General features: G+C 48.1%; 1 protein-coding gene across 1 annotated transcript; it reads left to right on the top strand.

Moving 5' to 3' along the window:
• Positions 1 to 15545: 15545 nt before the first annotated feature.
• arl4ab (ADP-ribosylation factor-like 4ab) lies at positions 15546 to 19574 on the top strand. Its single transcript, XM_080859138.1, has 2 exons — positions 15546 to 15676; positions 17129 to 19574. Exon 2 carries the CDS (start codon positions 17275 to 17277, stop codon positions 17908 to 17910), a length of 636 nt encoding a protein of 211 aa, XP_080715264.1. The 5' UTR covers positions 15546 to 15676; positions 17129 to 17274; the 3' UTR covers positions 17911 to 19574.
• Positions 19575 to 20000: the final 426 nt, after the last annotated feature.

A 20000-nucleotide genomic window follows, 5' to 3' on the forward strand; every position in this document is an offset into this window, starting at 1 on the left:
ACATTTAAATGTGTATTACATTCTTCAACATTGCCTCTGCAATTCTCTATTATATTCTAAGTGTGGCGATTTTTATATAGAAAGCCATTTTAAATCATATACATTTAACACATCATATACGTAGCTATTGTAATAGCTGATTTTCTACTCTTCTTTATTTCAATTTCACTTTGTCAGTTTCTGCATTTATCAGATCTAATTTACTGCTGTATGTCCAAATTACAGGCTGTTTCCTAGTATGCATTGAGAACTGTTAGAAATGTTTCTGATGGTTTAAGATCCTTTTTATCATCATTTACTGTGTGTGACAGAGTCACAGAGTCCATCATTGGCTTGTTGTTCATCTTTAGGACTTATAGCAAAGTCAAGAGGCATCTAGCCATACATCCTCTTTTTGAATCTATTTCCATATAAGTGTTGCAAGTGTGTTGCTACGTATGTGTTTACTGTGAGTGTGTTGCTGCATAAGGGTTTACTGCGGGTGTTGCTACGGTTATAGTTGTGAACCTCCACCCGCGGCCAATTGCGCATGGAGGTGCATTTAGGATTCCCTGGCTACACTGACGAGAAGGTTGTGTTGAATACATTCCGTAGATGTTTTTTTTTTAAGATTTAGGCCTATCTAAATTTTATCAGGCTACAAAAGAAAACCAGACGCAGATCATCCCAAGTCCTATGCGACAAATTGAAAAGATATTCAATGCGAAATGTGGTAAATGATTTGGGCAGTGTTACTCGTGGCCTGGGCAGACTGCAGCATCTGTTGCACAGCTCCAGCTCTGCGCTGTCTTTTTTAATTTGCTGAATGCATTACGCAGGCAGGACCCACATGAGAGTAGTTGGTGTTTAACAATCTGATTGGGCCAGCCCGGTATCAGTCTGGCCACTGATCTTTTCGTGGGCCGGTCAGATTAAAATAAAAATAAAAAAGTTAAAAAAGTGTGGGGACTGTCAGATAGCACGTCGGCCCACCGGGAAAATGCCCGGTATGCCCGATGGCCAGCCTGTCCCTGCATATCAGTGAAATGTGTGTGTGTGTGTGTGTGTGTGTGTGTGTGTGTGTGTGTGTGTATGTGACCAGATGATTATCAAGTTCCAAAGTAGTGTCTAGCAGCTTCCCTGTGTCCACATCAGGCTATGTGTCTAACGGCCATCAGTGTTCGGGGGTGGGGGAATTGTTTTGTGTGTGTGTGTGTGTGTGTGTGTGTGTGTGTGTGTGTGTGTGTGTGTGTGTGTGTGTGGATGTGTGTGTGGGTGTGTGAGTGTTCCTCTTACGTTACATCCGGCCACCAGTCCATCTCCCCCAGCACACACCATGTCGTCCGTGGCTGTGTGTGAGTTTGTGAGTATGTGAGTCCGCGCTCGTCTTCATCAGGAGTATGGCAGGAGCGCACAAGTTCAAATTCATGCACGCACATCACAATGCCATCTGGTATATGTTAAAGAGACAGGTGCATCTCAACTTACACACAATGTACAGCCATGAATCATGAAAAATTACTTTCACCAAAAAATTGGATGCTATGAATTATTATTTATTGTAACATTTTATGTATTTATTTATTCCAACATATTTTGTATTTATGTATTTTACAGTTTGTTATTTACATTGTCTCTTTCACAAAATAAATAGTGTTCAAACTTCAGAGTGTTTAACATTCAGAGAGGGCCCATGAGTAACAGGGGCGAGGTGTGTGTGTGTATGTGTGTGTGTGTGTGTGTGTGTGTGTGAAAAACTCCCTAGAAGAGATACTGTGAAAAGATTGCGCCTCGCGCTAACTCCCACACCAGGATGGTGGCCCTAGGACTTCCAGAGGTCTTGGGTGAGGGTGTGAAGAACACGGCAAAACAAGGTGATATCCAGTGAACTTAAGTGAGAATTTATTTACAGTGCAAAAACAATGATGACAAAACAGTGCAGTGACAAAACGCCAGCAAACACACTCTAAACAGACAAACAAACAAACTAACAAACAAAAACCAATTACTAATGCACAATTCTCCTTCACAATCAAAATCACTTCTACTTGCTTTTCAGTCTACCTGCTCTCCAGACTCCCACCCAGAAGTGAGAAAATCCTGAGCTTAAATAAAGCCTTCCAATTATCTTCATTGGAACATACCATCTACAATAGGGTACTAAACAGTCCGTTTACATAAAAGTAAACATGATACCCAATGACATTACCCCTGCACAAATCATTCCCTTTCCCCCATCCCAATTACACAATTATCTCAGCATTTAATCATGCAATTGTCCAGAGCTCAGGTTTCTTGGGGGACGGAAAGTTTGCGGGACCAGGAAGTGTGTGTGATGTCAATGCTTGTTTGTGTGGTGCGACAATGTATGGATTAACAGCGTGAAATGAGTTATGGAGCGGATACAGCTGGTACCAAGCTGATCGCTATGATGGTGCATGGTAACTGGGTGAGTAACAGAGCGATTTGTGAAATATGATCGTGCTGTGTTGGAATGGATACACGGTTGCCGGCACCGTGCAACATTCCAAAGTAACCGGGTTGTGTATGGATGCGTGTGTGCGTGTTTCCGTGTGGCAGAGAAGTAGCGTTCAGTTTAAATGTCGCGGGTGGTGTCAGGTGCGTTAGGGAAAAGGAGGGGCTGCCTTTTCACATTTCCTTCCACCTCAGGAGGCTCGACACTGGGGTGGCGAGACAGGAAATCAGCCACCAGGTTCTGTTTTCCGGCCCTATACTGCACGGTAAACCTGTAAGGCTGCATAGCCAAAAACCATCGGGTTATACGGGCATTAGTGTCCTTCATTGTCCCCAGCCACTTCAAGGCTCTGTGGTCTGTCTCTAGCACAAAGTCTCTACCCAATAGGTAGTAGCGGAAAGTGTCCAAGGCCCACTTCACCGCCAGACACTCCAGCTCCACGGCTGAGTACCTCGTTTCCCGGGGAAACAGCTTGCGGCTTTTGTACGCCACCGGCCGCTGCTGCTCTCCCTCCCCCTGGAGTAGTACTGCCCCCAGACCAACTCCAGAGGCATCAGTCTGCACCGTCCAAGGCTTTTCAAAATCAGGGCTCTGCAGTACAGGGTCACTGCAAAGAGCCCCCTTCAAGTCTTTGAAGGCTTGCTCATGTTGCTTCTCCCACTGGACCTTTGGAGACCCAGCCTTTCTGGTCAGGTCAGTGAGAGGCGCCGCCCTTGTGGAAAAGTTTGGCACAAAGCGCCTGTACCACCCTGCAAGCCCCAAAAAGGACCGGATATCCTTTTTGGTCTGGGGCTGCGGGCAGTTTTGGACAGCCTCCATCTTTTCTTTCTGAGGCCGAATCACCCCACGGCCAACAATGTGGCCCAGATAGCGCACCTCCTGCTGGGCAAAAGCGCACTTCTTGGGCTGCACAGTCAGCTGTGCCTGATGAAGTCGCCTGAACACCTCAGACAGATGCTGCATGTGCTCCGCCCATGTGGCACTGTAGACAACAATGTCATCTAGATATGCGCCTGCGAAGGCGCCAGTCCCCTCCAGCACACGGTCCATTAGCCGCTGGAACGTGGCTGGCGCCCCCTGCAGGCCAAAGGGCATCATCTTAAAATGGAACAGGCCCTGGGGTGTTCTGAAGGCTGTGTAGGGTCTGGCCTCCCTAGCAAGAGGAACTTGCCAGTAGCCTTTGCTTAAATCCAACGTGGTGATAAAATGAGCCCTTCCTAGGCGCTCAATGAGGTCCTCCAGTCTGGGCATCGGGTAGGCGTCAAAGTGTGACTGAGCGTTTACCTTCCGGAAGTCGATGCAGAAGCGCATGCTGCCGTCCTTCTTCGGAACCAGGACAATCGGGCTGCTCCAGGCGCTCTCTGACCGCTCAATCACACCCAGCCTTTTCATTACCTGCAGCTCCTCCTGGAGGGCAGGCAACATTCTCTCCGGCACCCGGTACATCCGCTGTCGAACCGGGGTGGAGTCCTTCATGCGGATATGGTGCTTTGCCAGGGACGTGTTCCCGGGCTGCTCACTGAACAGGCCATCGGGGATGATGGCCCGTAACTCTTGCTGCTGTTGTGAGGTGAGGTGTGAAAAATCCAGCTCCCCAGCTGGACGTTCAGTTGGGAAGAACTGCTCCGGACTGTCTTCCTCCTCCCTCACCGCTTGCACCAGCAACTGTTGACTGGGTGGCACTTCTCTGTCATGCCACTCTTTCAGCAGGTTTATGTGGAACACTTGCTTCTGCTTTCGTCTTTCCGGCATTTTCAGCTCGTAGGTGGTGGGCCCCAGCTTCCTGCTTATGCAGAATGGTCCCTGCCACTTGGCCAGTAGCTTGTTCTCCTCCGTAGGCAGGAGCAAGAGAACTCTTTGGCCGGGCTGGAAAGTCCGCTGCCTCGCTTTCTTGTCGTACCAGCCTGTCTGGGTCTCCTGGGCACGCTGAAGATTCTCCCCGACCAGGCTGGTCATCTCCTCCATCTTCTCCCTCATGGCGATGACGTAGGTGAGGATGTTGGTGGTGGTGGACTTGGGTGACTCCCAGGCATCCCTGAGAAGATCCAGAGGCCCCCGCACCTGTCTGCCATACAGGAGTTCAAAAGGCGAGAACCCTGTTGAGGCTTGGGGAACCTCTCGATAGGCAAACATCAGGTAGGGTAGCCAACGGTCCCAGTCCTTGCCATTGGCAGCCACAAACTTCCGCAGCATGCCTTTCAGGGTCTGGTTGTACCGCTCCACCAGGCCATCAGTCTGAGGGTGGTAGGGAGTGGTCCTAATTCCCCTTATCCCTAACAGCCTATATACCTGCTTCAGTGTGTTGGAGAGGAATGCTGTTCCCTGATCCGTTAATATCTCCTGGGGAATCCCTACCCTGGAGAATAATTGTAGGATGGCAGGGGCAATGGTTCTGGCAGTTACCTTCCGTAAGGGGAAAGCTTCGGGGTAGCGGGTGGCGTAATCACAAATTACAAGAATGTACTGGTGTCCTGACTGTGTACGCTCTAAAGGCCCAACAATGTCCATCGCTATTCTAGAGAACGGCACCTCTATGACTGGGAGTGGCTGTAGTGGGAACGGCTTGACCTTGTGTTTGCTTGAGATCTGACACTTGGGACATGTTCTACAGTGTTTGTGGACATCAGTATACATGCCTGGCCAATAAAATCTACTGGCCAACCTCTGCAGGGTTTTAACATTACCCAAATGCCCAGCCCAAGGAATGTCATGTGCCAAGCGGAGGAGCTTTGGTCTGAGACTACAGGGGATCACTAACTGCTCAGTGCTGCCACCCTCAGGCTGATGATACAGCAGGCCATCTTGCACAAAGTAAAACTCCCCAGAGAGAGCCTTTGGCTGACCTGTGCTCACCCCATTAACCTCAGTCGCCTTGCTGAAGAGCTCGCTAAGCGACTCATCCTTTCCCTGTAGCTCTTTTAGGTCGGTGGGTATATCCCAAACGTCCTCACCATCACAAGACATAACTTCCTGATCTGTGCTACTCAACCCTCGTACAGTACCAAACATCTTTTCCCTTCTGCGCTGCACACGACTCTTTCGCTCTTTGGTCTTCTCTGGGGAACTTATCTCTTCTTGCCTGAATGGCATTAACTCCAACCATTTCTGTGCTTCTGTCTCCTCAACTAAGGCCTTCTTAGTCTGAGACCTGGTAGCAACCATACTCATTGGCAGAGTAGACTGCACCAGTTCTGACAGAATCAACACATCCTGGCCTAACACAACTGGATGACTCAACCCCTTGACTATGCCCGCTTTAAGCTTATATGTGTGCTCCCTAACCTGCAGACATATCTCGGCTATCGGGTACTCATGCTCATCCCCGTTCACACAGCACACCCTGAGGCGTCCCCCTGTCAGCGATTCCGGCTGATCCACCAGGTAGGGGCGCACCAGCGTCTGAGTGCTGCCTGTGTCTAGCAGAGCCCTGGCTGGCCTGCCATTAACAGTGACATCCATCACCTGCACTTTACCAGCACAATAAGGTTCCTTAAACAGTCTAGGGATAACACACAATCCTGCAGCCTTGGCTTTCTTAACAGGGCAGTCTCTAATTAGATGCCCTGGATTACCACAGTAGTGACACCCATTACTGCCTCCGCTCATGGGGGTTCGGGTTGTCGGTGTAAATGTGGGTCTGGGTGTGGGTGAGTGTCGTGCTGTGTACTGTTGAGGAGGGTAATATCTAGTGATTGGCTATGGAGCTTTATTCCTGCCTTTATTCGTAAGCGTGTTCTTTCAGTTTGCAAGCATGAAAACCTGCCCTCGCACTCAAAAACCCAGTCTTTGCACGCAAAATGTGCACTGCTTACGCTCAAACTGTGTGCTCGCACTCAAAAACCTAGTCTTTGCGAGCAAAATGTGCTGTGCTTACGCTCAAACTGTGTGCTCGCACTCAGATACACCGTTGCGCGCACACATCTCCTGCTCGCACTCATATTTTCCGCGTGCTTGCAAAAAGTCTCCTTGCAGATTTTTTCTGCTTGCGGATTTTTTCGTGGGCAACCAATAGAATGCCAGATGTAGTGTTGACCAATGAAATGCTCGCTCGCCTGGTTGATGGTGCGTTCACTTTAGTTCAGGACTTACTCTGTAACCCATTCGACTTATTCACCTGGCGGCCGGCCATTTTGAAAACTCGAACGCCGTTGAGGGGTACACAAACCCGGAATTTTGACTCCGACGCATACGATCTATGGAGGATTCAGCTGCACCAGCAATGGAAACTCCAGTGTGGACCACCAATCTTTCCTGATTGCCCGAATTAACCATTCAAAATGTGGAGCAGTGGTCCAGTACCAACTGCAACACCCCCCTGGCTGTGTTAATTAAGGGATACAGTAACTGGAACAAAGGTTTTACCCACGACATTGAAGGTAAGAATGGACGCTAATTTACCTCAGTTTCTGCTAGCTTGTAGCAGCTAGGGGTAGTAAGCTCAGCTGTGATATGGAGTTGTTGGCTGTCTGTACTATGTTTCATTTTATTTAACACTTTACATGTCTTTAATCGACAGTTAATAGGAGCCCATCACACATATTTGTGAGGGCTAGGTCTTTTCCCTCGGTATTAGTGAAAATACAACATACAGGTATCATAGTGCTAAGTGGCAAACTGCTCAGTTCGCAGAGCAGTGCCACAGTTAAAACCAGCTTGCTAAATGTTCATTATGAGTTTTTTTATCAGCATTGTACCTTTCCCTGTCTGACTGAAAATAACATGTTGATTTTATCTCATTAACATGTTATCTCTAGTTGATGTAATATCACATAAGTCTCATTGATATCTACTCAAATTGTATCTTGTTTCAAATTAGCAAAGCCAGACAGGGCTAGGTGCATGTTGCTATTGCTTGTTGACAATGATAGTATAATGACCGTATAACTATCAGGTAAGTGATAAGGTGCTGAGTATTAACATTCATAAGATAAGAGTTGCTCAGTTCTTGGAGCAGTGTATCCATGGTTGAGGAAGGTTCTTCAAAATGTAGCCTTATTAGCTTACAAATCACTTGTCTGTTTAAAATTGGTGGAAGATGGAATCCATACTATTCAATCATAATATGAGTTTTTCCACAACCCTGACTTTTTTGTACAAAGAGTGTCCAAGATATTAGGTGTCTTTCAAGTTGTGTTCGCAAGTATCACAGCTGTAAACAACCCACCACTACCAGCATGTAGCTGCAATATTTTCATGGCAGATCATTTAAATGCCAGATGTAGGCTACCTTATTTAGTGTATATGTGTGTGTGTGTGTGTGTGTATATATATATAATTATATTTGTTAATATCAACTTTGAAGTGTCAAGTGTCTAAAGTTTGATTATCTTTTCAGGTGGAGCGGTCACTTGAGCAGCCATTTATAAGGGAGACACAGTGCAACTGCAAAGCTGGCTTGGGACAGTGCAACCATCTCATCGGGCTGCTCTACACTCTTTCTCACTTTGCCAAGATGGGCTACACATCTGTCCCCTCAACAACGAGCAAGATGTCACTGCCTCAAGCCTGGCACGTTCCATCGAGGGCCCTGGGTGTCAGTCCAAGAGCGGTGAGCTCTGTGAGTGTCTCAAAGCTAACACCACCGGTGACCAACGCACCTCCGCCAAAGAGGCAACACTTGTCTGAAGGAGTGATGTCAAACCTGTACTGCCCTGTGCCACTCCCGCTTACATCAAATGCTTTTGCTGAGAGCCTACACCGAAACTTGAGTCGAATAGAAAGCAAGAGTCAGATGTTCAAGCTGCTGGAGGCGAACAGAAAACAGCCTGCTCCTCTTGTCTCTACCGACTTTGGAGACCTTCCAAAGGGATCTGTGCTTACCTACCACGCAAACCTGGACCATTGTGCCATTCAAGGTTTTTTTTTGAACAGCCTGTTTTCTGATGTTCTGGTTCCTTGTCCATGCTTACAGTATACATGCAGGCCATTTTACTGTATTCCCACGTACCAACTTCATGTACAAAGTTTCCTTTACAAACCTAGACCATTGTGCCAATCAATGTTTTTTTTTAAATGTTTTCTGATGTTCCAACCTATTCTGGTTCCAGTATATTAAATTGTAAAGTTATGAACGACATCCATGTGTAATACAATTGTACTTTATTCTTTAGACATATAGACATCCAGTAGCTTGTACATACACGTAAAAAAAAATAAAAAATGAAATCACTCACAGGTAAAGATCATGAGAAGTGATTATAAGGTCTGACAGGGACTGATCCTGTGACACATTGACCATGATAAGGTCCTATGGTAACAGGAAAACTGTTTTTGTTGAAGCTCTAAAATTAAAAGTTCTTGATCACCAATGGTCTTGCAGGCTTCCTTGAGTTGATCTTGAAGTGAGGGCAGTGTAGCATATTCATGGTCTGGGTGCGGAGGGGGTGTCTCTTCACTGGAAGTGTATAAGAGAAACATATTGATGGACACATTAGGTCTTTTACAAGGATACTCATGCTCAATTCATGTAATCAATAACACCTTATGCGTACCTCAACACACTCACACCATGACTATCATCGAGATCCGTGGAAACATTACTGGAAATCATCAACAGAGAAATACTGTCACTACACAGTTAATACATGCATTACAAACTTGTAACTTAATTCATCTAAATACTATCTTGCAGTTCTAACAACACTCCTCTCTGGTCTGGCAGAACTCAATGCAAACACAGTTGGCACAGCTCGCGGTTTTAACTTGGTGATGCCAGTCTTGCTTTTCACAAGGCAGTCTGGGAGGAAATGCTACGAACACACTTTTGTTTATGTGTTTATCTGCATCAGTAAATAAAATGTAATCATACTAACACTTTTACATGTATAATTTTATTGATCAGACTCAATGTGACTCCTACATCCTCATCCTAGCTAGGAAAACTGATGTGATGTGTTCCCTAGGTTAGCTTAGAAGCTATTACAAACAAGGTAACTCAGAATATTCTTATACTAGTGAATTTGTGGTGGTAGATTTTAATAACATACTACTAATTTAAGACTAGACTGTATATTTCAACAACCTGGCTCTCTGCCTCTACTAAAACTTGCCTGCAGAAGCCTGGCTAGCTGCTAGCGATACAAGCTAGTTATGGAGACGGCTCAGCATCACAGCAGCCGACATAAAGTAATGTAATACTTTTTAAATACTTTTAAGACTCTGCAGGTACCCTGATTTAGCGGCAGTGAACCAACCACGTTATCTCATTGTTAGCCTCACATGGAGAGCTAGCTTGATGCAATGTCAGTCCAGTTTTCGCGAGGTATGGCTAAATAAAAAAAAAATCAGTCCATTTATCACAAATAAAAAACTTACCCTAGGTCCTTCGCTTTGGTCCATGTTGAAAATAGATTGATGAACCCCGTTACGTTCGTTAAGGATGACGATCTGCTAGCTAGAGTTCAAGAGGAGGATTAACGGCTGAACCTTGGTATGGGTTACCGAACTAAAGCGAACGCACCATCAACCAGGCGAGCGAGCATTTCATTGGTCAACACTACATCTGGCGTTCTATTGGTTGCCCACGAAAAAATCTGCAAGCAGGAAAAATCTGCAAGGAGACTTTTCGCAAGCACGCAGAAAATATGAGTGCGAGCAGGAAATGTGTGCGCGCAACGGTGTATCTGAGTGCGAGCACACAGTTTGAGCGTAAGCACAGCACATTTTGCTCGCAAAGACTAGGTTTTTGAGTGCGAGCACACAGTTTGAGCGTAAGCAGAGCATATTTTGCGTGCAAAGACTGGGTTTTTGAGTGCGAGGGCAGGGTTTCATGCTTGCAAACTGAAAGAACACGCTTACGAATAAAGGCAGGAATAAAGCTCCATAATTGGCCCCCTATTCTGCTCACTAGGAACCACTCCACTCCCATAACTCTCAGACTTACCCCTCATCACCGGTCGGCTGGAGCTTGGTGAGCGGAAGTCTTTTCGTCCATGTCGGGCAGCCAGGAAAGACTCCACAAGCTCCGCGGCTCCGTGTCCTGTGAGGGGGTTGTGCTCCTTAACCCACACTCGCACCTCCGGGGACAATGAGCTAAGAAACTGCTCCAATATGAGCAGCTCCCCTACCTCTTCCACTGTTCTCTCCATCGGCTTAATCCATTTGGTAAACAAGTCTTTTAGTCGGTTGTAGAACTCCCTTGGGGTCTCTCCCGTTGGGCAGTGTGGGTCTCGAAACCTCTGCCGGTAGACTTCATTATTTATTTCATATTTTGCCAAAATTGCCTCCTTCACCTTGACATAATCCATCATCACGTTTGGATCCATGGCTACATACGCCGCCCGTGCTTTTCCCGTCAGGTAGGGCACCAGGAAAATGGCCCAGTCAGCTGGAGGCCACCTGTAGGCTGTCGCCAGCCTTTCAAAGGTTGTCAGGTACTGCTCCACATCATCACCTTCCAATAACTTCGGCACTGCTGACCTGTGCCAGGCTGCTGGCGATAGTTCTGGAGGTGGGGCTGCTGGTGGTGCTATTGGTAGCACGCCGGGGTGCGCTGCTGGTGGTGGTATGCCTATCGGCGCCGCTCGCGCTGCATCTCCATGCAACGGCTGCCTCCCCCGTTCCAGCTCCAGCTCATCATGGAAGTTGTTGAGCTGCACCTGGACACCTCGCCACCTCTGCTCCTGCTTATGCGCCTCACGTTCCTGGGTCTGTAGGGACTTCTGCAGGAGACCATACAGGGATGTGAGGTCAAGCGCCTCCGTCTGTCTGTCCACGACAGCGACAGGCTCTGTCACTCCCCCTCTGGCTCCTTCATCCTCTTCCTCACCTGGCGGAACTAGGTCATGAGGGACCAGCTGTTGGTACGCCATGCTACGTACCAGGGTCCGTCTCGTCGACCCCTTCCTCTGTCCTCTAGGAGGCGCCACGATCCCACTTCTGACACCAACTGTGAAAAGATTGCGCCTCGCGCTAACTCCCACACCAGGATGGTGGCCCTAGGACTTCCAGAGGTCTTGGGTGAGGGTGTGAAGAACACGGCAAAACAAGGTGATATCCAGTGAACTTAAGTGAGAATTTATTTACAGTGCAAAAACAATGATGACAAAACAGTGCAGTGACAAAACGCCAGCAAACACACTCTAAACAGACAAACAAACAAACTAACAAACAAAAACCAATTACTAATGCACAATTCTCCTTCACAATCAAAATCACTTCTACTTGCTTTTCAGTCTACCTGCTCTCCAGACTCCCACCCAGAAGTGAGAAAATCCTGAGCTTAAATAAAGCATTCCAATTATCTTCATTGGAACATACCATCTACAATAGGGTACTAAACAGTCCGTTTACATACAAGTAAACATGATACCCAATGACATTACCCCTGCACAAATCATTCCCTTTCCCCCATCCCAATTACACAATTACCTCAGCATTTAATCATGCAATTGTCCAGAGCTCAGGTTTCTTGGGGGACGGAAAGTTTGCGGGACCAGGAAGTGTGTGTGATGTCAATGCTTGTTTGTGTGGTGCGACAATGTATGGATTAACAGCGTGAAATGAGTTATGGAGCGGATACAACTGGTACCAAGCTGATCGCTATGATGGTGCATGGTAACTGGGTGAGTAACAGAGCGATTTGTGAAATATGATCGTGCTGTGTTGGAATGGATACACGGTTGCCGGCACCGTGCAACATTCCAAAGTAACCGGGTTGTGTATGGATGCGTGTGTGCGTGTTTCCGTGTGGCAGAGAAGTAGCGTTCAGTTTAAATGTCGCGGGTGGTGTCAGGTGCGTTAGGGAAAAGGAGGGGCTGCCTTTTCACAGATACATATAGGAAGAAACCTCAAGCAGATTTTGAAAGGGTCTGTAGGCCGTTCAACAAAATTGGTGACATCTCTAACAGGAAAGCCAAACTTGGTGTCACACACGCAAAAAAAAACAACTTTCACACATGCATGTCTCACACACACACACATAATCGCTGACGGGTAAAACGCACACACGCACGCATCCATGCACGCACAGGCACGCACACACAGACACACACACACACGCACGCATCCATGCACGCACAGGCACACACACACAGACACACACACACACGCACGCATCCATGCACGCACAGGCACACACACACACAGACACACACACACACAGACACACACACAGACACAAACTGAGGAAGTGGCAATACATGTACACACACACTTGTGAGTCGAGAGATGCCTCTGAGCGTGTTAGATTGTGTGTGTGTGTTGGCAGGTCTCAGTTGCAAGTGGAAATGTGTGTGTGTGTGTGTTCGAGTGTGTGTGTGTGTTTGTGTGTGCGCCTGTGTGTGTGCGTGTGTGTGTGTGTGTGTGTGTGTGTGTGTCTGTGTGTGTCTGTGTGTGTGTGTGTGTGTGTGTGTGTGTGTCTGCAGGTGTTTATAAGGATTGGGATAGATGCTAACGAGGTGGAGAGGACAGAATCACTGAAATCAGGTAAACAACTGAAATCTGGCAAACAACAACAGACTGTACGAACAAACAAACCTGGATGTTTACGTGGAGACACTCTGAGTCTCATCATCATCCATCTGCAGAGAAAACACATGACACACACTCTTTAACAGACACAAACACACACATACATATACACACAATCACACACACACACACACACACATGACACACACTCTTTAACAGACTCTGACAAACACACACACACACATACACACACAATCACACACACACACACACACACACATGACACACACTCTTTAACAGACTCTGACACACACACACACACACATACACACACAATCACACACACACACACACACACACACACATGACACACACTCTTTAACAGACTCTGACACACACACACACACACATACACACACAATCACACACACACACACACACACATGACACACACTCTTTAACAGACTCTGACACACACACACACACACACACACACACACACACACATGAGACACACTCTTTAACAGACTCTGACACACACACACGCACACACATACACACACAATCACACACACACACACACACACACACTCTTTAACAGACTCTGACACACACACACACACACATACACACACAATCACACACACACACACACACACACATGACACACACTCTTTAACAGACTCTGACACACACACACACACACACACACACACACAGACACACACACACACATGACACACACTCTTTAACAGACTCTGACACACACACACACACACACATACACACACAATCACACACACACACACACACACACACACACACATACACACACAATCACACACACACACACACACACATACACACACAATCACACACACACACACAAACACACACACACACATTCACACACACAGACTGACTCACACTCTTAAACACAAACCCAGCCAGTCATGAGCCCATTGGGCGCTGCTTCCAAGACTGAACTGCAGGGTGGAACAGCACTAAGGGATGTTTGGCTCATGTGTGTGTGTGTGTGTGTGGCTGCAGAGGCCTGATGTGTGTGTGTGTGTGTGTGTGTGTGTGTGTGTGTGTGTGTGTGGCTGCAGAGGCCTGATGTCTGTGTGTGTGTGTGTGTGTGTGTGTGTGTGTGTGTGTGTGTGTGTGTGTGTGTGTGTGCGTGTGTGTGTGGCTGCAGAGGCCTGATGTCTCTGTGTGTGTGTGTGTGTGTGTGTGTGTGTGTGTGTGTGTGTGTGTATGTGTGTGTGTCTGGAGTCTCTCAGCGTCCAGTAGAGTAACACTGGGCGGTACGAGTCACAGGCACACAGCCGGGACGCCGAAGGACAGGAGCTTCTTTAAAGTTTAAACCGTTTTCATTTGTATTGATTAAACTCCTGAATGATTAATAAAGAGGCTCAGACCTGCACTGTTTCCAGCAGGGGCGGTTTTAGGCACGGGCGAAATGGGCAGCCGCCATGACACGTGGGGGGGCGGCCACGATCACTTAAAAAGAAAACAATCATCTGGGCCGCGAAGCGCTTGTCTATTATCTGTCATATCACTGTGTGGGAATTGGAAATTGGCGCCCCCTGCAGCCGCAGGAGGGGAGCTTTCTTAAAGTTTCAACCGTTTTTATTTGTATAAATAATCAGTAAAGAGGTTCAGACCGGCACTGTTTCCAGGGCTCATTTTATTTGGTTTAGATTAGTTTGTATGTTTACTGTAACCTGCAGACTTGACACTAGGAAATATCTCAATGGAGTTTTTGAGTTGTGTTTGGAACCTTAGAACCTCAAGAACTTAAATGAACCCATGGAACTCCTCTGTCAAGCACAAGAGGGCGCCAAGATACAAGCTTAGATTCCGAGAGCCTGGGTTTAGTAATGCTACAGTGCTATTAAACCGTGCTATATTTCTTCCAAAGCTACATAATCTGTTTTTATGGGTCTAAGTTATAACCTTATATCGCCCTGGGAATGGATTAGAAAGCAGATTGATTAAGTTTAGAACATATTTTGCGTGTATTATCTTGCCACCATTGATCCTCAAATCTAGCTGCGTTAAATACATCTCTTTATTTTCGCATCAAATGGAACCTCGCTGCATTCGCGACAGTTTAACGCACTAGGAAGGCGAAAGACATTAGCCCTATTCACTCGTGAGACATTAGCCCTATTGAATCATGTCTTTTGTTTATCTTCAAAGACGTTAAGCCTTTCACTGAGCCCCATTGTCACGTAGTTAGTCCTTCCATGTTACACAATCAAGGCCACTCTCTGAAAAGCCACTTTTAATCACGGCACTTTCTCATCAACTTCCTCGTTTCGGTTATTTCACATATTTACTTTGGTTTTGGCCTTCAAAACTCTGTTGATAGCATATCTGTCGACACAATGTAACCAACAGTGTCTACGTGTTGTTCTGGTCAATGACTTTTGACCCGCTTGTACAAATACTTCCATCACGCGCACGCTCGCACTCCAAACTTTTGGGCACCGGTTGAGTGACGCGAACAGGTGGAAGGGGGTGTGTCCGCAGACACGCGACCGACACAACCACCGGCCAATCATAGGCCAGGGAAACGGGAGCGCTGTTCGGGAATGCAACCAACCAGCGTGCTCCCTCACTCCGGGGCCTCTCTCGTGTGCTAGAACCGACTGGTAGGCAGCCCCGAGACTCTCAGTGGAACCGCGGTCGCTGTCACGGGAGCACGGGACTAACCGAGAAGGAGCTCGCGGCGCAGGAGGACACCCTGTTGATCTGCTTTCATGCCGGGCTTCATACAGTCGTGCGTCTCTTCCGAATATAAAGGTATGTTTTCACCTGCTTGTCGTGCCATCATAAGATAGAACACGCCGCAAATACAGCAAGTGTGGAGAATATGTTGAATGTGATGGCGAAATATACGGCTTTGTATTTACAGTGATCGAGATGGTTGCGTCTGTTTATCCATTGTAAGGTTAAGGGTTCGGGGTTCAATCACCTGTCGATGTGCGGAGTAGGCTGTGGATTGATACTACTAGATGATTGATTTAGTTAGACACTAAATGTGCTCCTTACGGGGTGTTTTAGTTGTAGTATGACCCTCTGGGTGCCCCGTACCGTATGTGTGTTTGTGTGTAATTTAAACAGTTCAGTAAATATGCCAGCAGGCTAAAGACATGCCGAACTCATTTGTAATGCCAATTACTACATTAGTCACTTTATTAAATGTGCTATTAACGGGGTGTTGATACAGACGGCCCCGGTCCGCCCAGTTAGCTACCCACACTCGATTGGTCAAGCCTCGCTGCCCTCCTGCACTCACACACACACTCACACTCACACACACACCCTCGCTCCGCTCAACAAAAGAGGACTAATGCAGTCCCCCCTTCATCATGCTCGCCGTCGCCCGGGGGCACGGAGACCGCGGTGAATAGGCGCTGATGGGCGGAAGCGAGTGTGTGTGTGTGTGTGTGTGTGTGTGTGTGTGTGTTCGGCGCTCTCTGTAGGAGCATATTTTCGCTTGGCTGAACGGTGATTGTCGTGTGAAACAGGCGCGCGCTACATGTGCAAATTGGCTCCTGCGCGCCCCGCGGTTTCCCTCCTGCACGGAGAAAGACGTCCAGCCGCGCGGAGTACGGAAGCGCGTTAGGATGACAATGCGATTAGGCATTAGTAGTGTTTAACATCTGAAAACACAGACTGTGTGTGTGTTTGTGTGTGTGTGTGTTGAGGACTTGTATCTTCTGCTCTTACTGCATGTGTGTGTGTGTGTGTGTGTGTGTGTGTGTGTGTGTGTGTTGAGGTCTTGTATCTGCTCTTGCTGCATGTGTGTGTGTGTTGAGGACCTGTATCTGCTCTTACTGCATGTGTGTGTGTGTGTGTGTGTTGAGGTCTTGTATCTGCTCTTACTGCATGTGTGTGTGTGTTGAGGACCTGTATCTGCTTTTAGTGTGTGTGTGTGTGTGTGTGTGTGTGTGAGGACTTGTATATGCTCTTACCTCATGTGTGTGTGTGTGATGAGGTCTTCTATCTGCTCTTACCTCATGTGTGTGTGTGTGATGAGGTCTTGTATCTGCTCTTACCTCATGTGTGTGTGATGAGGTCTTGTATCTGCTCTTACCTCATGTGTGTGTGTGTGATGAGGTCTTGTATCTGCTCTTACCTCATGTGTGTGTGTGTGATGAGGTCTTGTATCTGCTCTTACCTCATGTGTGTGTGTGTGATGAGGTCTTGTATCTGCTCTTACCTCATGTGTGTGTGTTGATGTGTTTTCAGGTTGATACCCAGGCTGCGGTGTATCTGGTGAAGCAGCTCCTCCCCTCTCCTCTCCTCTCCAGCCCAGCGTCGTGTGTGTGTCTCTTCTCCTCTCCAGCCCAGCGTTGTGTGTGTGTGTGTCTCCTCCCCGGCCCAGTGGACCCAAGATGGGTAACGGGTTCTCGGAGCGGTCGGCGCTCCCCTGCTGCCTGCCCTCGCTCCAGCCTCTGCACGTGGTCATCCTGGGCCTGGACTGCGCGGGCAAGACCACCGTGCTCTACCGCCTGCGCTTCAACGAGTTCGTCAACACCGTGCCCACCAAGGGCTTCAACACGGAGCGTGTGTGTGTGCCGCTGGGTGGAGGCGGGGGCGGCGGAGGGGGGCAGTGTTGGCGTCGGCGCTCAGCCGCGTGCCGCTTCTGGGACGTGGGCGGGCAGGAGAAGCTGCGCCCGCTCTGGCGCTCGTACACGCGCTGCGCCGACGGCCTGGTGTTCGTGGTGGACTCGCTGGACACGGAGCGCATGGAGGAGGCCCGGACGGAGCTGCACAAGATCACCCGTCTCCACGACAACCAGGGCGTGCCCGTGCTGGTGGTCGCCAACAAGCAGGACCTGCGCGGCGCCCTGCCCCTCCACCAGGTGGAGCAGCTGCTGGCGCTCGGCGAGCTGGGCGCACACACCCCCTGGCACCTGGTGCCCGCCTGTGCCATCACGGGGGAGGGGCTGCTGGAGGGGGTGCAGCGACTCCACGCCATGATCATGAAGAAGAGGAAGACCACACGGCAGCAGAAGAGGAAGAGATGAGGAAGAGGAGGACAGACGGCAGCAGAAGAGGAAGAGATGAGGAAGAGGCGGACAGACAAGACAGAGACAGAGAGAGACAGAGAGGAGACCTTCTGTGTGTGTGTGTTTGTGTGTGCACACAGGGGACAATCAGACACTCAGACACACACACTCTCACACTACAGTGCTGCTGACCCGTGCCTCAGGCGGACGCTGGGATCTTATTGGCTGAGTTGTATCAGCCGGGCAGAGCTGGGTTTTTTCTACTGTCTGTATTGAGCTGGACACTCATGGACTCATGCTAATGCTACGGCTAATGTCTGATGGACACTCATGGACTCATGCTAATGCTAAAGCTACGGCTACTGTCTGATGGACACTCATGGATTAATGCTAATGCTAAAGCTACGGCTGCTGTCTGATGGACACTCATGGACTCATGCTAATGCTAAAGCTACGGCTACTGTCTGTATTGAGCTGGACACTCATGGGCTCACGCTAAAGCTAAACCTACCGCTAATGTTTGTATTTTGCTGGACACTCATGGGCTTGTGCTAATGCTAATGCCAAAGCTAATACTAAAGCTACGGCTACTGTCTGTATTGTGCTGGACACTCATGGACTAAAGCTACGGCTACGGCTACGGCTAAGCGCATCGATCCACGGACCTCTGGACTGAAGCAGTCATGTGACTATGGATTTGTCACACACTGGAGGTGGAAAAGGTGTCCGTTTGCTTCTGATTAGTTTGAAATCTTAAGTGTCTCCAAGTTACTGAAGGCGTACCAACATCATGTGATGTCATCAGACGTCAGACAGCTCTGCCAATCATTCAGGAGCCACTGCTTATTGGTGGATGGGAGGCACTCGGCGTCATGGTGGGGGTGGGGTTAAACACGCAGCAGAGGTGTTTGTCTGAAACGACCTTTGACCTTTGAGTTTGGACAGGTCACCTGTGGAATTCTGTCGTTGAGTTACTTCCTGTCGGGTCACCTGTGGAATTCTGTCGTTGAGTTACTTCCTGTCGAGTCACCTGTGGAATTCTGTCTTCTTTACTTCCCGGAGACTGACGGGACTCTAGCAGGAAGTTCTGAGTATTTATTTGTTTCTGTTGTTCCTCTCATCTCCTCCCTCCATCTCAGTATCAGATGAAGGAGTGGTGTCCATCCCAGCCCAGACATTCAAATGCACTTTAAAAAAAGAGACAATCACATTTTTTCTAAGCTATGAACTGTTATCGTCAAGGTTTTTGTAGAAAGTTTATGATCTAAAGGAAGCAAAAGCTATCTGTGATGCGCTGCTTCAGAAGTGTGTGTGTGTGTGTGTGTGTGTGTGTGTGTGTGTGTGTGTGTGTGTGTGTGTGTGTGTGTGTGTGTGTGTGTGTCTGTGGTGCGCTGCGCCAGAAGAGTGTGTGTGTGTGAGTCTAGAGCTGTCACCCCATGAGAGGGTGTCAGTCTTACTCACGGTGTGTGTGTGTGTGTGTGTGTGTGTGGGTGTGTGTGTGTGTGTGTGTGTGTGTGTGTGTGTGTGTGTGTGTGTGTGTGTGAGGCTTCTGTCTGTCACTCACGGTGTGTGTGTGTGTGTGTGTGAGGCTTCTGTCTGTCACTCACGGTGTGTGTGAAGGTGCTTCACATGTGTGTGTGTCGGTTCTCTTCACCCTGAATAAAACCACAGCTTCTCACTGATCCAGGCTTCAGCTGTCCTACTTTCACTGTGTGTGTGTGTGTGTGTGTGTGTGTGTGTGTGTGTGTGTGTGTGTGTGTGTGTGTGTGTGTGTGTGTGTGTGTGTGTGTGTGTGTGTGTGTGTGTGTGTGTGTGTGTGTGTGTGTGTGTGTGTGTGTGTGTGTGTGTGTGTGTGAGAGTGTGTGTGTGTGCTGCTACCAGAAGTCAGGGCTACTATTTACGTAGTGTGTTTGCAAACTGATAATAGTGATTAGCTGCTGTTCTACTGTTTACTGAGGTGTGGCTTATTTGTCTGTGTGTGTGTGTGTGTGTGTGTGTGTGTGTGATGGCATTTTAAAGGATCAGCTGAGGTGATGTAGGCGCTCTAGAGGGGTCAAGGGTTAACTAGGGAGAGTTTTACTGACTGTCTGAGTGAACCTTGTACTTTA

This window comes from Sprattus sprattus, assembly GCF_963457725.1.
Source record: "Sprattus sprattus genome assembly, chromosome: 20".
NCBI lineage: Eukaryota > Metazoa > Chordata > Actinopteri > Clupeiformes > Clupeidae > Sprattus > Sprattus sprattus.